Raw genomic sequence first — 18,038 nt, 5'->3', positions numbered from 1 at the left:
GACTGATCTTAATATTACGGTCTGTTTCCCAAAAGCATCGTAGCTTAAGTAGCACTTGAAAATCTTCGTAGATCTACGAGTGCTCTGGAGTAATCGTACATCCCCAAGTGCATCGTAAGAAGACAGATTTATGAGGACACCTGCAGGACAACCGGCAGATTACACCTTTAACTTTATTCAAATGCAATGTGATTATAAGGTTTTGATTGTACTTTATTGTACACTTTATTACTCTTTTTTGTTGTTGGTTAAATTAATAAATTAAATAAATAAAAAGGTCAGAAAACAAAACAAAAAAAATATTAATAATTTAATCTAATAATTTTAATCAAAATTAAATGAATGAACAAAAAAATAAATAAAAGAAATCCTTTAAATCTGTTAAAAATTACATCTTTGTTTCGCTCTATCTCTTCTAAAAGGACATTAATTTCATCTTTTTGAAAGGTATCTTTTCTGGGTTTATTTTTCAGCCATTTTGTCAGTGCCTCCGCCTGTAGGTGCTTTATATAGACTTGTCTTGATTGCTAATCCACAACAGATGACAATTATTAGGTTAAACGTTCAGAATACGATTCCATATAAGGTTATGTTTCAGCACTTCATGAATGGACAGCGACGCTTAAGTAGCACGTAGAGTGCGTTCTTGCGCGTTCATGTTAAATGCATTTTTGGGAAACGCTCGTGGAATTGCTGCGAGCGTTCGTAACCTTGCACGTAGAAAGCGCTCTTAAGAGCTAAGATACATCGTTATCGGGAAACCCGGCCCAGGCTGGCCCACCCAATCAGAAGCTTGGCCCATCACAAAATTGATGCGATATTCAATTCAGCTCCAGATATGTTATTTTCTGTTTTCTTCCCAACCCCCCCTTTTTTCCCTCCGAGATTCACTTCGCTACCTTTGAGGTAAACGGACGTGCTGAAAGAAGCAATATTACGACAGTAACAGCCAATTAACTTTATTAGAACTATTAGTGAACTTGATTACCACACTCTAGTAGCCTAATAAAACACAACATGCACAGATTTCTTGTTCCGAAAAGGAAAGCCTTGTGCTTTTAGCTCATGAAAAAGCAATAACACATGAACTGGACATGGATGAGTTTGTAACAGAATTCTCTAAAATGAGTAGAAAGCTAAAGCTAAGAAAGCTGTAAATATTACAGTGATATAAGTAGATCTTTTTCAAGACCTGCCATGTTTTCCTCAAATCTAAAGTTACTAAACTGATACAAGATCTGTTGTGTGGTTAAAAAAATATATATATCTAAATATACATAAGAATGTAAAAATATAAATGTAAAAAATAACAATGGCCAAAAATCTGTAATGTTATACTATATTAACAGACGCGAGAACAATTCTTAAGAAAAACAGCATTTCAGATAAAATGAACATTTTTAGTTTGTAACAGTTTTCTAAAATGAACAAAAAGCTGATGTTGTAAATGGTATAGTGATGTATTTTAAAGTTATTTTAAAAGACCAGCCCCTTTTTATCAAATCTAAAGTTACTTAATTGATACAATATCTGTTAAAGGGATGGTTTGGAATAAAATCAACCTTAAATAAGCTCTAACTTTAATAATGTTCGACCAAGGGAAAAAAGGCTTCTGGGGGGTGTTTGGCTCGAGGTCATGGTGCAAAGGACCCTAGGTTGATTTTACTCCGAACCATCCCTTTAAGGGGTAATATATATATATATATATATGCAAAAAAAAACACATACAAAAAGAGGGAATGTAAAAATAAACATGTTAAACATTTTTATCTATATATGAAGATGCAAAAGCCTCTAAGAGCCATCTGAAATTTTCCTCTAGAATGATCGTTTTTATCAAGCTTGTATGTTTATGTTCAGTTATTTCACTTTAATGGCAATGAAAGTTACCTATTAATTGTCATTAAAGTGAAATATACGAGATATGCCTAAATATATGAACTTGATAAAAATGCTCATTTTAGAAGAAAATGTCAGATGGCACTTAGAGGCTTTTGCATCTGAACTCATCATATATAAAGTTACTAAATAGTTACTAATAGTTATTGATAGTAAACTATATCAATAGACATGTGAGACTAAAGCATTAAAGAACACCCTCTCACCCCCTCCCCAACCCCCCCAATCCGCCCGGCCCACCTTTCATCTCATATCTGGAGCCGGGCCTCCTGTGACTCACATTGTGATCATATGGAGAGATCACTGTGAGATCAACGTGTTGACTGGGATGTAAATGTAAAAAAAATCTGGCATTTTATTTGTAAAAAAACAAAACAAACACATTTTAATCTAAACTCGGTGTCACTATTTCTTCAGGGTGATCAGAGTTTTTTCTCTGTTTTCTGAGAAGAAGAAAGTAAAACGATGAACAATCCTCTGTAAGTTTTTGCTATTGTAAATATTGTTACAGATTTGCTCTAAACTCATCAGTATTTTATTCTAATATTGCAGGCATCTCTATTTCCTCTGGGTGCTTCGAGTCCTTCCTCCCTGCAAAATAAAAGCATTGACTGACCTCTCGTATGTGTTTTTATCATGATTGCAGATTGTTCCAGATCAGATGAGTGTGAATCATCAGATTGTGTGCGGCTCAAAACTCACCAGCTCTTCTTGCACAGATGATCTGAAGAAGAATCACAGTAGGAGCAGCAAACACTGCGATCTCAACAATAATCACAATCACTGCAGGAAACATGAGAGGAAGAAGAGAAACTGTACATGACTGAAGTCAAGGGTATTCAACTATCAACAGTTATTGATGAAGCTTTTACAGACTGACTGATAGTTTAATGTTCTAAAGCTGTCAGTATAAATGAATGTGTCGTACCTCTGTATAATGATCCAGCAGTCACACAGACTAAAGTTTCTCCTGGATCTGTGGATCACGTCTGTTAGTTCAGTTCAACACATAATGCCACATATACACAACATCATCATCACATAATACTTGAGCTTCATATCACAGAAATTATGGATATGTCTGTCATCATTATCTTCTTACTTCAATCTCAAGGTGTCTGGAGGAGAATGACTATCGCCATTGACCAAAAATAAATCTATTTGATGCTTTATTCATTCATAGATATTCATGTTATAACTTATAAGTGAGTTTCTAGCACACTTGCATTTCTAAGTTTGCAGAAACATTGAAATGTTGAATATCTATTCACTGACGGCATCTAAAACATACAACGTTTCCTGTATGAAAACATTCAGATGCACAAATATTGAGGAATCCTTCGAGGTTGATGTGTGTGACAGTGATCATGTGTTCATGAACTGTGTGTAGAAGCTGCTGCTGTAGTTCGTTCACACACACCTTGATTCAGAGAGATTGCTGTGGTGTCTGGAGTCAGTGTTGTTGCTAAAGTTGATGTTACAACTTTTAAAAACAAGATGGAAACAGAAATATGATTACACAATGTACACAAGGCATTTCTTTTACACACTGCTGTAGTCTAGAGCAGCTCCGTATCAGTGTGACGCTCCTGGGACGACACACTAACATGGGATGAGCTGTGTTCAATTAAATTCTCACTATGATTTTATTAATTTATCATGTGAGTGGCGTGAGTTACACTAGGTGTATATTATGATTATTTTGCATCAGACAACAGACTGTACAAGACCGGTCATATGTATCAAAACTCACTGACAAATCTGACTAAAGAGCTTTTTTTGATGATAATATGTGTGATGATAAAGCAGTCTGTGAGAGCCAGTGCAAACCACTGAAGCGAGAGACTGATGATGTGTGACAGTGATCATGTGATCATGAACCTTGTGTAGAAGCTGCTGCTGTAGTTCGGCTTGATGTCTTCTCAGAGTTTGAGCTTCTGACTGGAGTCAGTGTTGTTGAAGCGACTGGAGCTGCAGAAGATGAATGTTCAGACGCATCAGGACATTAACATCATATTTTCATATTGATCATGACATGCAGTTTGTGTTCAATCATCACAGCTTACAGTGGCAGTAGTTGAGAAGAGAGATGTTACTGTATCATTTATTCCTGGTTTATATGAGAGTGAAACACAGTGAGCTGCTTCCCATAAACCTTCAGCTTTCCTGAATCAATGACATTATTAAGCCTTAGAATTCCTCAAACTGCATAAAAATCCTTATAATTCCCAATATTGACCTCCCACATGGGTCATACATGAAATCAGAAGAGTCTATTTTAGCCTAGTATGACCCATAGGAGGTCAATATTGGGAATTATAAGAATTTTACATGCAGTTTATGACTTTGACCTCTAATATTTTACATTTGCCAAACGTATGAAGCCATCAGAAAGAGTAGAGTCAGTGTGTGAAAGTTTTCACAAATCTGTCTGAAAAGAGTGTTTTCTCACCTGAATACTTGACAGTGTATCTGACTGAGGTCTGGAGTTGATTTCTCTGAGTAAGCTGACATCTCCACTCTCTGTTGTTATCTTCATTTAGGAGTGTTGTAGTCAGAGTGATGATACAGTGATATTGATCTGATGATGATAATATCTGATATCTGGAGTCTGTCTTCAGATCAACACCAGCCTGATTCACCCACAACAGCTCAAATCCCTCAGAACGAACCCAATAATCACAGGAGAATCTATCATATGAATACAACTGACAGGAGAGAGTCACAGAGCGGCCTGGACTGATCTCAGTCTGTGAGGATGAAGATGATGATGATGATGATGATGATGATGATGATGATGGAGACACTGAAACTGAACACAAGACACAAATCACAGACTCTTCAATCATCATCTGAGTTTAAAGGGAGAATCTGCCCTTTTTAAATTGACCAGATAATCATAAACTTACCATGAAGAACATGCAGATAAACATCAGCATCAGTTCCTTGTTTCTTTCCGTTCACATATTGTTTGCAGCTGTAAGATCCATAATCTTCTTCTGTGACGTTCTTGATGTTCAGAGAGCAGTCAGACTCCAGACTCAGTCTCTCTGTGTCTTTCTTCTTTATCCCTAATTCAATCAGTCCAACTGCTGTTGAATTTCTGCTATAGATCCATGTAGTTTTAGATTTGCAGTCAGAAAGAGCATTATTACAGGACAGACGCACATTTTCACCAGAACTGATGAACACATGAGTCTCTTCTACTCCACTGGTACCTGAAACACAGTATATCTCAGTGATCATTATGATATTAATAAATGAAAACAATAAACCATACCAGCATAAAAAGCAGAAGAGTCAAATCATACAGTCTTTTTCCGGTGTTTGATAGTTAATGCATTCATTAAAATCTATGGGTAACACTTTATAATAACGTTCAGTTGTAAGTCATTTATAAGTGGTTAGTTAATGATGAATAATTCATAATTGAGTAGCAAGTGATATACTAACATTTTATGTATGTTTTGTAAATTCCGTTACAAGTCATTTACTAGTGATTAGTATTAACTAATTATTTACGAAACATGACTATGCGTTCATAAATGATTAATAAGTGATATGTTAATTATTGTATGTATGTTTTGTAGATTCAGTTACAAGTCATTTACAGTTGATTAGTAAATGATTAGCTAAACATGAATATGCGTTTCATAAATGTTTAATAAATGTTTAATAAATAATGTATTTTTTTTTTTGTATGTATGTTTGTATGTATGTAGCAATTAGAGGGTGCAGAAAGTGTTGTAAATGCCTCGAATACACGTACAGATCATTTGTAACAGGTAAGTTTAACATATTTACAAGTGATGAATAGTTTACACTTTAGATTAGGGGATACAGAAAGTGTTGTAAATGATTTATAACACATTCTGCATCCCCTAATCTAAAGTGTAAACTATTCATCACTTGTAAATGTGTTACAATTTATGAAACGCATAGTCATGTTTTGTAAATGATTAGTTAATCATTAACTAATCAATTGTAAATTAATTGTAACACAATTTACAAAACATACATAAAATGTTAGTATATCACTTGCTAATCATTTATGAATGTTTTGTAAATGATTAGTGCATCATTAACTAACCACTTATAAATGACTTACAACTGAACGTTATTATAAAGTGTTACCAATCTATGGATAAACCAAATCAAACGCCTCTTTAAGAAACAATAAGAAATACTCTGACTCTGAAACAAATTAAAATAATGTAATATCATCATATCTTGAACTCTTGATTTCAGCTTTGTCATAAACATTACTGGACGGCACAGGATTAGTTGATCCTCCTCTTCAACCGTAGAAAATACACTAATAACTGACCTTAAAAGCTCTTTATCTGTTCTGTGTTTCTCTCTTTCCTTCAAACTCACCCTACTGTGACTTATGCACAGCTAAATACAAAATAACAATTTAAAACCCACAAAGAATATTTGTGGAACAGTTCCCAAAGGAAGGAGCAAAACTCAGGGAAGGTTTGCTGGGATCAGTAGTTCACTCTCCATCCAGACACAGTCGTGATGATACTGTACTTCTGTTCTCTGACCACACAACATCACTTCACTGAGCTGAACACTCGTTGTGTGTTTGATAGTAAGTTTATGATCAATCATGAGCTGAGTTTGGGAAGTAGTTAACAGTGAATTTGATCATGATTAGGGCCCTCTCAAGTAAAAGTCATGACAAAATAATGCATTAACAAATCATTTAATAAAATATGATTAAACATGCACTAGGAGAGTGATTGTATTTTTATTTTATTTTTCATTTTTAATAATACAAATATTTTATTTATTTTTTTGGTTTCTTCTCATCTATACAGATAATATATATTTTTGCAGATAATATATTTTTGCCAAAAAGTGTAATTACCATACACTTCCATCAGAGGCCCCATAGAGACCATTCATTTCCATTCACTGCTCTTATAACAGCTTTTGTTATGAATATATATATTTAAACATTTTAAAATACATTAAATCAGTATTTCTTTTTTGTTTGTTGTTATTTGAGGTCTTTTGAAGTGTCTTGTTTTTGCAGTAATGTCAGATACATTTGCAGTAATGACACTAAAAGAAAAGACTTGAATGCAGTTACATATTATTTATTTCATTAATCCAAATGTAGAAAATTATTAACTTTAGAATAAGAAACACATTTTAGTACATAAGTAAATAAAATAACATAAGTGTGTGTGTGTGTGCGTGTGCGTGTGCGTGTGTGTGTGTGCGTGCATGTGTGTGTGCATTTATGTGTGAGCATATTTAGAATTATGCTGGAGTTATTGATTTTATTTGCCAGTTATTTCTATTTACATCTATGTGTGTGTGTGTGTGTGTGTGTGTGTGTGTGTGTGTGTGTGTGTCACGTTCGTTCCACATTATTTGTGCTCTATAACACTGACGTATGGAAATTTTCAGATTTATTCTGGATTTATTGATTTTTTTGACAAATGAAAAATAAAAATAAATTTTCATTTCAAAGGTCTTGAGTGTGACTTTTTTTAAAAATACCTTCAGAACAACCAAATCAAGCCCAGTTTTTTGTGTGTATAGATAGATAATTTAGAAAAAGTCACAAAATCTTATTGCACTGAGATGAAGGAAACCATTATTTTTTTAACTAAAGAAAAGTCGACTGGGGTCATATTGACCCTAAAGGACAAATTAGGCTTCGGTCCTGGAGGGCCACTGTTATACTGTTATAGTTGTTGTGTTTTATTCTCTGAGAGTGCAAGCATGATGATGATGAATCATCATCATCAAATTGTAACATAAATTCAGTGCCATTATCATTGATTTTTGGATGAAATCTAAAAAACAGCATTATGGGTGTTAAAGTGATGTTGATTCAATGCAGTTTACATTGACACATTAACATTGATTTAACATTGTTTGGATGGTTGCTTGCTATCTGGGACCCTCAAGCACACCTAATCAGTGTCTCCAGGATTACTAGAAAGCTACAGGCAGGAGAGTTTATCAGGGTTGGAGATAAACTCTGCAGGACAGTGGCCCTCCAGGACCGAGTTTGCCCATCCCTGGTTTTCTTTATGAAGCACGTCACCGTTATTGAGATTCAGGCGCTGATTCTTGAGGTTTGAGTGTATCTAAGTGAAACAGTAGTTCAAAATGTTTAGTGTTTTTCTATATGTTTTACTCTAATCAATTATATGTAATTAACACACACATGACAGTCTAGAAGAGATCAGCTGATCAGAGCACTAGATGATGACTATATCATTATTGTCATCATCAAGTAGATGACATCATCTGATCACATTAGTAGTGGGAATCTAGTAGTAGTATTATATTTATCAAAGTGATTTTCCCCATTATAGATAAAGTTTAAATTACCAAATTTTGGTACATTCATATGGAGAAGAACCAACATGATAGAAATTCTAAAAATTTTGAATTGAAAGAAATAAGAAAGCTATAAGAAATTGAGATTGAGACCAAAAACGCAGCATGCAACTGTTAAAAAACTGACTACACGCTTGTTTATAAGAAAGTTTGGGAATTATTAACTCATTTATGTGTCCAGCGCTGTCACATCACGTCAGGTGTCAAAAAGAACGAAAGACTCAGAAGAATCAGACCCGAAGACTCAAGAGATGAACTAATAATTTCTCTTTCCGGTACAGAACCCATAGGATTTTGCACATGCGCGGTCGACACAAGATGTACAAATCACTCTCTGAGACAACTCAGAAGTCCTGAGTCATATTAAAGATTTGTTCAAAATAAACTAATCGTTCATGACCGACCCATCACTAGAACACATTTCCTCTTACTGTTCTTGCCATAACACACAGTTCCAGCAGCCAGAGAAAAACTAACATTAAAGGTGAACTAAGTAACTTTTTTACCTTAACTGAACAGCTTCGGAGTCATTGGAATGGTTATATTACTTATTTCGGGTTGAATGGTGGTCGTTTCGCACCCCCCTGGTGCCCGTGAGTGGAAAGTCCGCACTTGCAACTTTGAGCCGGCGGGCCGCCGGCCGCCGCGTCAGGAAGTATCGCGTGATATCAAGTCTCGCGATGTAAACAATTGCCTTACGGCCAAAAGAAATCTGCTAAAATGCTGTCATTATTGCGCTCCCTCACGCTGTTCGAACCCGAATGAAGAAGACGCTTTAAAGAATGTCCCATCTGCTTTGATGTCGTTGATCTACTAGCCTCTGGTGTCTGAGAATCGCCAACGAGTTTTTACAACAGTGTTGTCAAATATCTATTCTGAAGCTGTGGGGGGAGCTCTAGAGAGAAACCTGCGAGCAAAAAGCGAGAATACAGCGAAGAAATCCCGAAACTACTGAGCCCTGCTTTAAAACATCAAGAGTCAAACTGACCAACTAAAGCAAACACTGATCATCATAATGGTAACATCAAACCAAACTATTATTATTAATAAATCATCAGCATCTAAACCTCTGTTAATCTCAATAAGGACTATTGTACACATATGACAGAAGTAAATCTGTTTAGTAATAAGTGAGGCTGGTAATGCTGTTTGTGGAGTTGTTTAATGAAGTTGGAGTCTGACATCAAACAAATATTTAGACGTCAACCCAGTTTTCATTTTCAACCAAAATTTGATATCTGAGCGATGTTGGAGTCCACGTCCAATAACATTTCTATCTGGGATGAGCTCATATTGTGATCATAGTATGAGCACACAGTGAGTGGACTGTGAGGTGACACTTTAAGCTCACTGTGATGTAAGAAATTGTAATCTGCCTAGACCCAGATTCCACTCCTAAATATATTTTAGAATGAGCTCGTCCCCAAAATGGCTTAATTATCATATAGATTAAGGCAGTCAAGTTATATTGTTTCTTGACCATTTGGGTTGATAACATCCTGAGCAAATGGTAGTCAATTGTAGAATGGGACTGGGTGTGGGACACAGAGAACCTTCTCAGACAATGGGGTGTCTCAACTTCATTAACATACAGACCACAGCTGTTACAACAAGGGCAACTTAATTTACATTAAGAGTTGTAAACTGTAACAGGACATTCTGTTCTGCAGAACCCAACAGAACCCAAGGTGCTTCGTATACCTTGCCACTGCTATGCTGTAATAAACTTCATTTTTGAGATCTTCAAAGACCACATCATTTTTTCTTACATTGGCAAGCCACCCATCGAGGAATTTCAAACAAAAAAAGTGGGGAAAGGTAAGAAAAAGCTGTTGTCTTTCAATTATGCTGTTTTTTGTCAGGGAACCCCCTCGTTTAAAAAATCTAGAAGGAAATTGTTAAGGACAGAAGAGAATTTGGTTTATTCAGTATTAGCAGGAGGAGTTGTTAAGCCTATTCCGTACAATTTTGTTTAAGATTCTAACGGAACTGAATCTACCCGAAGCAGTGTGGTGACAGAGTTGTATTGGAATTGTTGTTTCTAAAGTAACTGAAACAAAGTGCTTAAGTGTAAAGTTTCTAAAGTAACTGAAACTTGGTGTTGGTCTCTTATAATTCTGTTAAGATTCTAAAGTAACTGAATCAACCCGAAGTAGTGTGGTAGCAGAGTTATATTAGATTGGTTGTTTCTAAAGTAACTGAAACAAATGTATATGTTTCTAATGTACTTGAAACCGATTGTGAAGTTGTAATGATTCTGAGGAAATTCTAAAGTAATTGAATAGACCCGACGCAGTGTGGTCACAGAATTATTTCACAACGATTGTGTGGTAAAGTGTAGACTAGTGAGTCTGACGCGCCGTGACTCTGTGAAGTTTAAAACAAGAACCCGAAGCAGTGTGGTTTTGCCCGACGTACGGTTACAGTGTTTTAAATTGGATAAATATTGTTTAAGCCCGAAGTACTGTGGCTAAGTAAATTGTTTTAAGAAAATAACATAAAACCTGACGTAGTGTGGTTTTGTCCGACGTACTGTGACAGTGTTACATTTCTTAACTGTTTTGCGTAATGAAATTTAAGGTCCAATGGATTGTGGCTGTGGTTAAGTTTAGAAGCCTCAGGTAGTGTGGCTATTTTGATAATTTGTGTCCGAAGTACTGGAGCTGTGAATATTTAGACTAACGGATATTTTAAAGGAACTAGATAACATGTAGTCATTTAAATCAGACTTTGTGAATAACTATTAGATCACAAGATACTCTAAAGCCTGTTAAGACTTTTGAAAATGGAAGAGATGATTGTTAAATACATTGCTAAACACGGTTCTCAGGGAATGTTTGACGGAATAGAGAATATTGTTGATGAACCGTACAAGTGGGCTATCTCTAAGTTTGAAAATGATCCCAAAATGCCTAAGAACAAAAATGGGAAAATTGCTAATGCGCTTCAAGCACTTTTTGCTTCATACAAAGTAACTAGGAGGAGAGTAGATGAGTTAGAGGCTGAAAATGAGCGACTCAGTGTTGGGGTAATTTCTACAAAAAATGACCTGGCTAGTGAAACGATATGGAAAGAAGAAAAGGTAAAGATGCAGAATGAGACTGTACTTCTTAGAACTAACAACAGTATGCTTTAATCATCTGTGGAAACATTGTCCAACAATTTGGAGGAAGCGAAGGCGGCTTGTCAGTTTATGATAAAGAATGGCACAACTCTAATAAGACAATGTTAGGTGTCACATTGTGTAACCCAGTTCCAGAAATGCCAGATTTGCAGGAAGACAGGGCTGAGGGTTGGGGAAAAGATTCTCAGTCATTCAGTAGACAATACTCTGACTGTAGAGTCCGATTTCCCATGGCACCAGTCCACACTACTACGACTATGCGTGCTAGTGAAGGAAGGAAAGAACCAATGACCTCTTCCATAGTCCGAGGATTTAATCCAACTGAACTAGAAACTGTGATCAAGAATATTGGTAAATTTGATCATGACAAACAAGATCCATTAGATTTTCTGAAAAACTTGGAGGAATATGCTGAAGTTTACAATTTAACAGATGGTGATGCATGCGTTTTGTTAAGAATGTGCCTGCCTGAGACTTTGTCTGGAGCCTTAACTAAGAAAGTAAAGGGCAGAAATGCTAATAAGTCAGAGAGGAAAAAGGCACTGCTTGAAGTCTTAGGTGTGATGTCAGTAATTGGGATAAAATATCTGAGATGCACATGAGGAAAGGGGAGCATCCAGCAGCATTTTCAGAACGATTATTGGAGACATTTAAGACTTTCAGTGGCAATCCTGATATTAATAAGAATGATGTCAGTTTCAAGACTGCCTTGATTAAAAAATGTGACCCACTCACCCGGTCTGCTGTGAATCCATAATGACTCCAGTCGTAGTTCAGGATAACTCCTCAGTGGTTCATGATTAGTTCATGCTTTCAATTATCATTAGTTCATGTTGAATTAAGTATTAATCCAGGTATTAGTACATGATTAATAATATACCCTTATTGTAAAGTGTGACCGTTTTTTCCTCACTTAATGCAAACAACACACTCTCCAGAATATCAGAGAGCTGTTCAAATCACTGACACACTCTTGTAGAATTGAAATAATCTTGACTGTTTTTCTACCCCCTCTTTCCACCACAAGGACCATTTGGAGTTCCCAAAGACACAGATAGTGATCAAGGCCTGTAGGCCAAAATGTTTGTATTTTGGGGGTCGATGAATTGTCACTCCTTTAGTACGGTGGGGGAAGTTCAAATTATCTGATTGGTCAGTTTAAACGTCTCACAGTTGGGTTAAAGTCACATGGTCAGGAAAGGATAAAAGAAGATTGAAACTGTTGCTCTGTCTCTTTTATTCTCTGTCTCTCTTTCTTTACTTCCTCTTTTCTCTCTCTCTCTCTCTCTCTCTCTCTCTCTCTCTCTCTCTCTCTCTCTCTCTCAGGTAACATGTATATGCTGGCTAAGATTAATGGTATAAGTTATCATCATCATTTGTTACTATTTTAAGTGTAACTAAAACCATATTTTGTTATTAAACCTTTTCAAATACAAATAATGTGCTAAAAAAGTTTTGATTTGTTATTGACTTTGAAGTGCTATATTGCAATACAATATCGTCACTCTCTATAGCAACGCTTTCCCACTGTCACGATGTGGGTTTTGTGTCTTGTTCCTTGTTCTTGTCTGTCATGTAATTCCCTGCTTGTCATGTGATCCTGCCATGTCTTGTCCCATGTTCAGCTGTTCCCCGTTATGTTGATTAGTCTTCCCAGGTGTTTCAGTTTAACCACGCCCCCTTGTTATCTTGTTTAGCTTGTGTTCCCTTGTATTTAAGCCCTGTGTTTTAGTAACGATGCAGGCAGGAATGAAGCGGAGAGTGAATCCAAGCACAAGCACAAGCACAAGCACAAGCACAAACAAACAAACAAACAAACAAACAAACAAACAAACAAACAAACAAACAGGTAATCCAGGGTACACGACAGAACACTCAGAACAGGAACCAGGAACTCAGGACGGGAACAAGGAGACAACAGCAAACGTTACAACATCAAGAACTCACAAGGACTGAACTAAAACACAGGGCTTAAATACAAGGGAACACAAGCTAAACAAGATAACAAGGGGGCGTGGTTAAACTGAAACACCTGGGAAGACTAATCAACATAACAGGGAACAGCTGAACATGGGACAAGACACATGGCAGGATCACATGACAAGCAGGGAATTACATGACAGACAAGAACAAGGAACAAGACACAAAACCCACACCGTGACACCCACATATTAATCTATTGTAACTGCGCTTATTTCCGTCGTTGGTATAAGTAGCAGTGGGTGGAATAGACAAGAAATGTACAGTTTTCTAACATCTTGCTGACAACTTTTCTTTAGTCATTCGGCAGTCTTGCAGCTTGAACCTCTGCAGGAAATCCACCCTTACACTCTTAATATGAAGATAATTCTTCATCATCAGATGTTTGAGTGACACTATGTCCAGTATCAGGAATAATACAGTATGATCTGTGTGTATCAATACACAACTCTGAGATCACAACGTGAATGTGTGCAAGAATAAACTGAGCATGTTCAAATGAACTCTTTCCAGACTAATTCCACTAAATGTCTTTAGAGAAAATACAGATTTCTTTACCTGTGAGAAGTGAAGAGAGAATGATCAGTCCCAGCAGACACAGATCACACTTATCAGCCATTTTGTGTTTCTGTCAGTCTTTCTCTTCATTATATATAGTTACAGCTCTTCCTTTAAACATCATCAGCTCCTCCTCTGGTTGGTAACTTCCTCTGATCTCTTCAACTGAGTGTTTAGTCCTGACTCTATGACACAGCTGAAGAAGCGATCAGAAAGATCTCTGGTGTAAAACTGTGTTGACTTTGAAAAGCTCTGGATCAGAAAGTGAGCTGAACTGTACAGTGGCGTCCAGAAACCAAGTCCATAAAGAAGTATTATGTTTGACACTGAACAAAGTGCTTTGAATGAACAGTTCCACCCAAATCAATACAAACATATATTTTCCCTATCATTAGCTGTTTCCATCACCTTGTTTTTATGCGTACTCTGAAGTATTGTAATGCCAAATTTCGAATAAAAATTCCTTAAAGGGACACCAGGCAAGCCTGAGTGTTTTTTCTCTACGAAGCGCCCCCCTAGCTCTCCTTAGTGTCTGTTAGTAAATGCTTTCAAACACACTGTCGTAAAAACGAACTGTTGTCCCTCCCCCCTCGCCACGAACAGCTGAGCAGAGGAACCGGCTATTTCAAAACCAGTTATGTCTACCGAGGCAAGTAAAGTAATATTTTCTTTCCAACTGATGGCGAGTTTAAAAAAAAAAAAATGTATTGTGTTGTCATGCATACTAGTATTTTTACCGGGAACGAACAATATGAACGAGGCAAACTACTGCTTTCATGTTTTGTTTTTGAGTGGGCATGAGCATAAAAAAAGTTTTTTTCTTCTGCTTCTTCCCCGGCTCTGCCATTATACACACATTTGCAACAATCGCTAGCCGGGTTTCGTTAGCCTGCCTCTGTGCTGGGGATGGTTGCCGTAAACTGATCCTGCTTCTCGCGATGTCTGAGACTTTGTGAGACTGAAGGACGCGGGTAGGATACACCGAACTTGCAAGCGGGATATTCTTCCTACAGGCAGTAGAATCGGGCGAGAGCATGGTTCGAATTACGTGGGAGCCAGTGGGAGCTGAGCTCCCATAGAGAGAGGATGAGCTCCCATGAAAGCAGTAAAATCATACACCTGTGGGGGTCTCTAAAAATCATCAGCACCATTATTTTAAACAATTATTTTACAAATAAAGCACTTTTTCCTTCAGACTACTGTAGCATGACTTAAAAGATAGGACAAGATGCCAAACACATGGATCTCGCGGGATCTCGGATCGTCATCACACTACGGTAAATCCTTATGCTTAAATCAAGTGATAAAAGTGTCGCTGCGATCATTGGCGCGGATACTGTGTTTGTTTGTGGCTCGCGCACAGTCTTCACTCGGGCACGCTTCAATCCGTTGTGGAGACTCTCTATTCGTTCCAGTAAAATTACAAAACAAAATGCACACAAACGTGTCTCTGCCTGATATAGAACCACTTATAAACAATCGGATTTGATGAAAAAAAAAAAAACTTACATGAGTGCAGATTCGAACCCAGAACCTCTGATGTATTTGGCAAATGTTCTACCACTGGACCACTTAAATACACAGTCGAATCTGTCGGATCTATCTATTTACTCACGTGAAAATTCTCACAACTAACAGCATATATTAGACCTCATTGAACGACAAATTAAACCAAATGTAGCTACTATTTAAATTGAATTGTGTTACCAACGCTTTTTTATTAAATTTGTATTATATTTACAAATTTTTATATTTTTATATTACATTATTAAGCTACCGCGCCTGCTCATAGGCTACTTTTTTTCTTTCTTTTTTTTAATGAGACCCCCACAAAGATGAAATCATAATTCGAACCCTGGGCGAGAGAGTCTTCATTCGCCCTGTAATGAGTCATTTAACCAACCATATACCGACTTACGAAGATGATTAATTAACACAAAAACGTTGCCTGGTGTCCCTTTAAAGGGGTGGTTGATTATGATTTCACTTTTCTAACTTTAGTTAGTGTGTAATGTTGCTGTTTGAGCATAATCAGCATCTGCAAAGTTACAATGCTCAAAGTTCAAAGTAAAGGGAGATATTTTCTTTTAAGAAATTGCTTTTTAAGGACTACAACAAACGGCTGGTTGGGACTACACAAAATTTATCCCGGGTTAGTGACATCACCAACACAAAAATGTACATAATCTCCGCTCCTGGTAACGTGATTTATAGATTATCATGACAGAATATGCTAATCAATGACTAGAAGATAACTACACCCCAGCCAGCACAGCCATGTGGGGCCCAAATGGGTTTGACCTGGGCTATCTAACTGGGACCCAGCCAGTTTTGTCCTCGGTTTCCATGTAGGCCCCACATGGGTTTGCCCAGATGAAATGAACACTGCTTAGTGTGCACACTACAGGCTGTTTAATGTAACACTTAATCAGTGTTGGAGGTAATGAGATAATTAAGTGATTGAATAATGATAGTGCATTATTGATGAACACCTGCTGTTAACAAGCATAATCACTGAAGGAAAGAGAAACACAAGAACTACTTCCAGCCACAACCTTGGATGAAATCAACTGAAGATAAAATACATTACATCTCTCAAGATCTGATTAAACAGCTCCACAGCATTACCAGCTTCACTTATTAGTAACCAGACTGACTTTATTTCTGTCAGACATCTACAGAAGTTCTTAGTGAGAATTAACAGAGGTTTAGATGTTGATTACTTATTTGAAAGTAATAGTTTGATTTGATGTTACCATTGTGGCGATCAGTGTGTGCTTTAGTCAGGCTCTTGACTTTTTAACATTAGTTTTTCTCTGGCAGCTGTGTCTGTTTGTTATGATGAGAACAGCAAGAGAAAATATAATCAGATGCTGTAAGCTGATTGATGATAAAAGTATAATCATCATGAGGTAGCTTAACTCGCTGATATTTTGTGTAAGGTTTGTACGGGTAGTATGTCATTCATTTTGTTTTATTGTTTTGATTCTACAGCAAGAGGTCTAGCACAGTTAAATCAGAACATCAAATTATTTTTAAAACCCAATTTACACATGTTGGACTACTGACAGATCTACTTGCACACAGACATCAAGAATCAGCATATGAATCTCAACAATGGTGACATGCTTCATAGTGCAATGCATTCTGAGTGCATCATACAAAACTTATCCATAGCTCCCAGAATGCATTGCACCATGAAGCATGTCACCATTGTTGAGATTCATATGCTGAATCTTGATGTCTGTGTGCGAATAAATCTCACAGGAGCCCAAAATATGTAAATGGTGTGTTAAAAATCATTTGACGTTTTGATTAAATTCTATTATTCTCTTGCTGTAGAATCACAACAATAAAACAAAATGAATAACATACTATCCGTATAAACCTCACACATAATCAATGAGCTAAGCCACTACATGATGATTATTATACTCTTATCATCAATCAGCTTACAGCATCTGATTATATTTTCTCTTGCTGTTCTCATCATAACAAACAGATACAGCTGTCAGAGAAAAACTAATGTTAAAAAGTCAAGAGCCTGACTAAAGCACACACGGATCGCCACAGTGGTAACATCAAATCAAACTATTACTTTCAAATAAGTAATCAACATCTAAACCTCTTCTTAATACTTTTCTGTAGACGTCTGACAGAAATAAAGTCAGTCTGGTTAGTAATAAGTGAAGCTGGTAATGCTGTTTGTGGAGCTGTTTAATCAGATCTTGAGAGATGTAATGTATTTTATCTTCAGTTGATTTCATCCAAGGTTGTGGCTGGAGGGTAGTTCTTGTGTTTCTCTTTGCTTCAGTGATTCTGCTTGTTAACAGCAGGTGTTCATCAATGATGCACAATCATTATTCAATCACTTAATAATCTCATTACCTCCAACACTGATTCAGTGTTACATTAAACAGCCTGTACTGTGCACACTAAGCAGTGTTCATTTCATCTGGGCAAACCCATGTGGGGCCTACATGGAAACCGAGGACAAAACTGGCTGGGTCCCAGTTAGATAGCCCAGGTCAAACCCATTTGGGCCCCACATGGCTGTGCTGGCTGGGACATAAGCTACATAAATCCATCAACTAACCATTCAGAAATG

The 18,038-nt window shown here is 36.8% G+C and overlaps 1 protein-coding gene across 1 annotated transcript; it reads right to left on the bottom strand.

Moving 5' to 3' along the window:
• Window positions 1–2,387: 2,387 nt before the first annotated feature.
• On the bottom strand, window positions 2,388–13,997 carry LOC311077655 (uncharacterized protein). The gene is made up of 6 exons (XM_084106233.1): window positions 13,931–13,997; window positions 3,781–3,870; window positions 3,320–3,382; window positions 2,828–2,875; window positions 2,602–2,682; window positions 2,388–2,490 (listed from the first exon to the last, which is right to left on the bottom strand). Exons 1-6 carry the CDS (start codon window positions 13,989–13,991, stop codon window positions 2,435–2,437), a joined length of 399 nt encoding a protein of 132 aa, XP_083962359.1. The 5' UTR covers window positions 13,992–13,997; the 3' UTR covers window positions 2,388–2,434.
• Window positions 13,998–18,038: the final 4,041 nt, after the last annotated feature.

This window comes from Abramis brama, assembly GCF_963993115.1.
Source record: "Abramis brama genome assembly, chromosome: 1".
Taxonomy (NCBI): Eukaryota; Metazoa; Chordata; class Actinopteri; order Cypriniformes; family Leuciscidae; genus Abramis; species Abramis brama.
The sequence above is the reverse complement of the archived record's forward strand: the minus strand, read 5'-3'. Positions and strand labels throughout refer to the sequence as shown.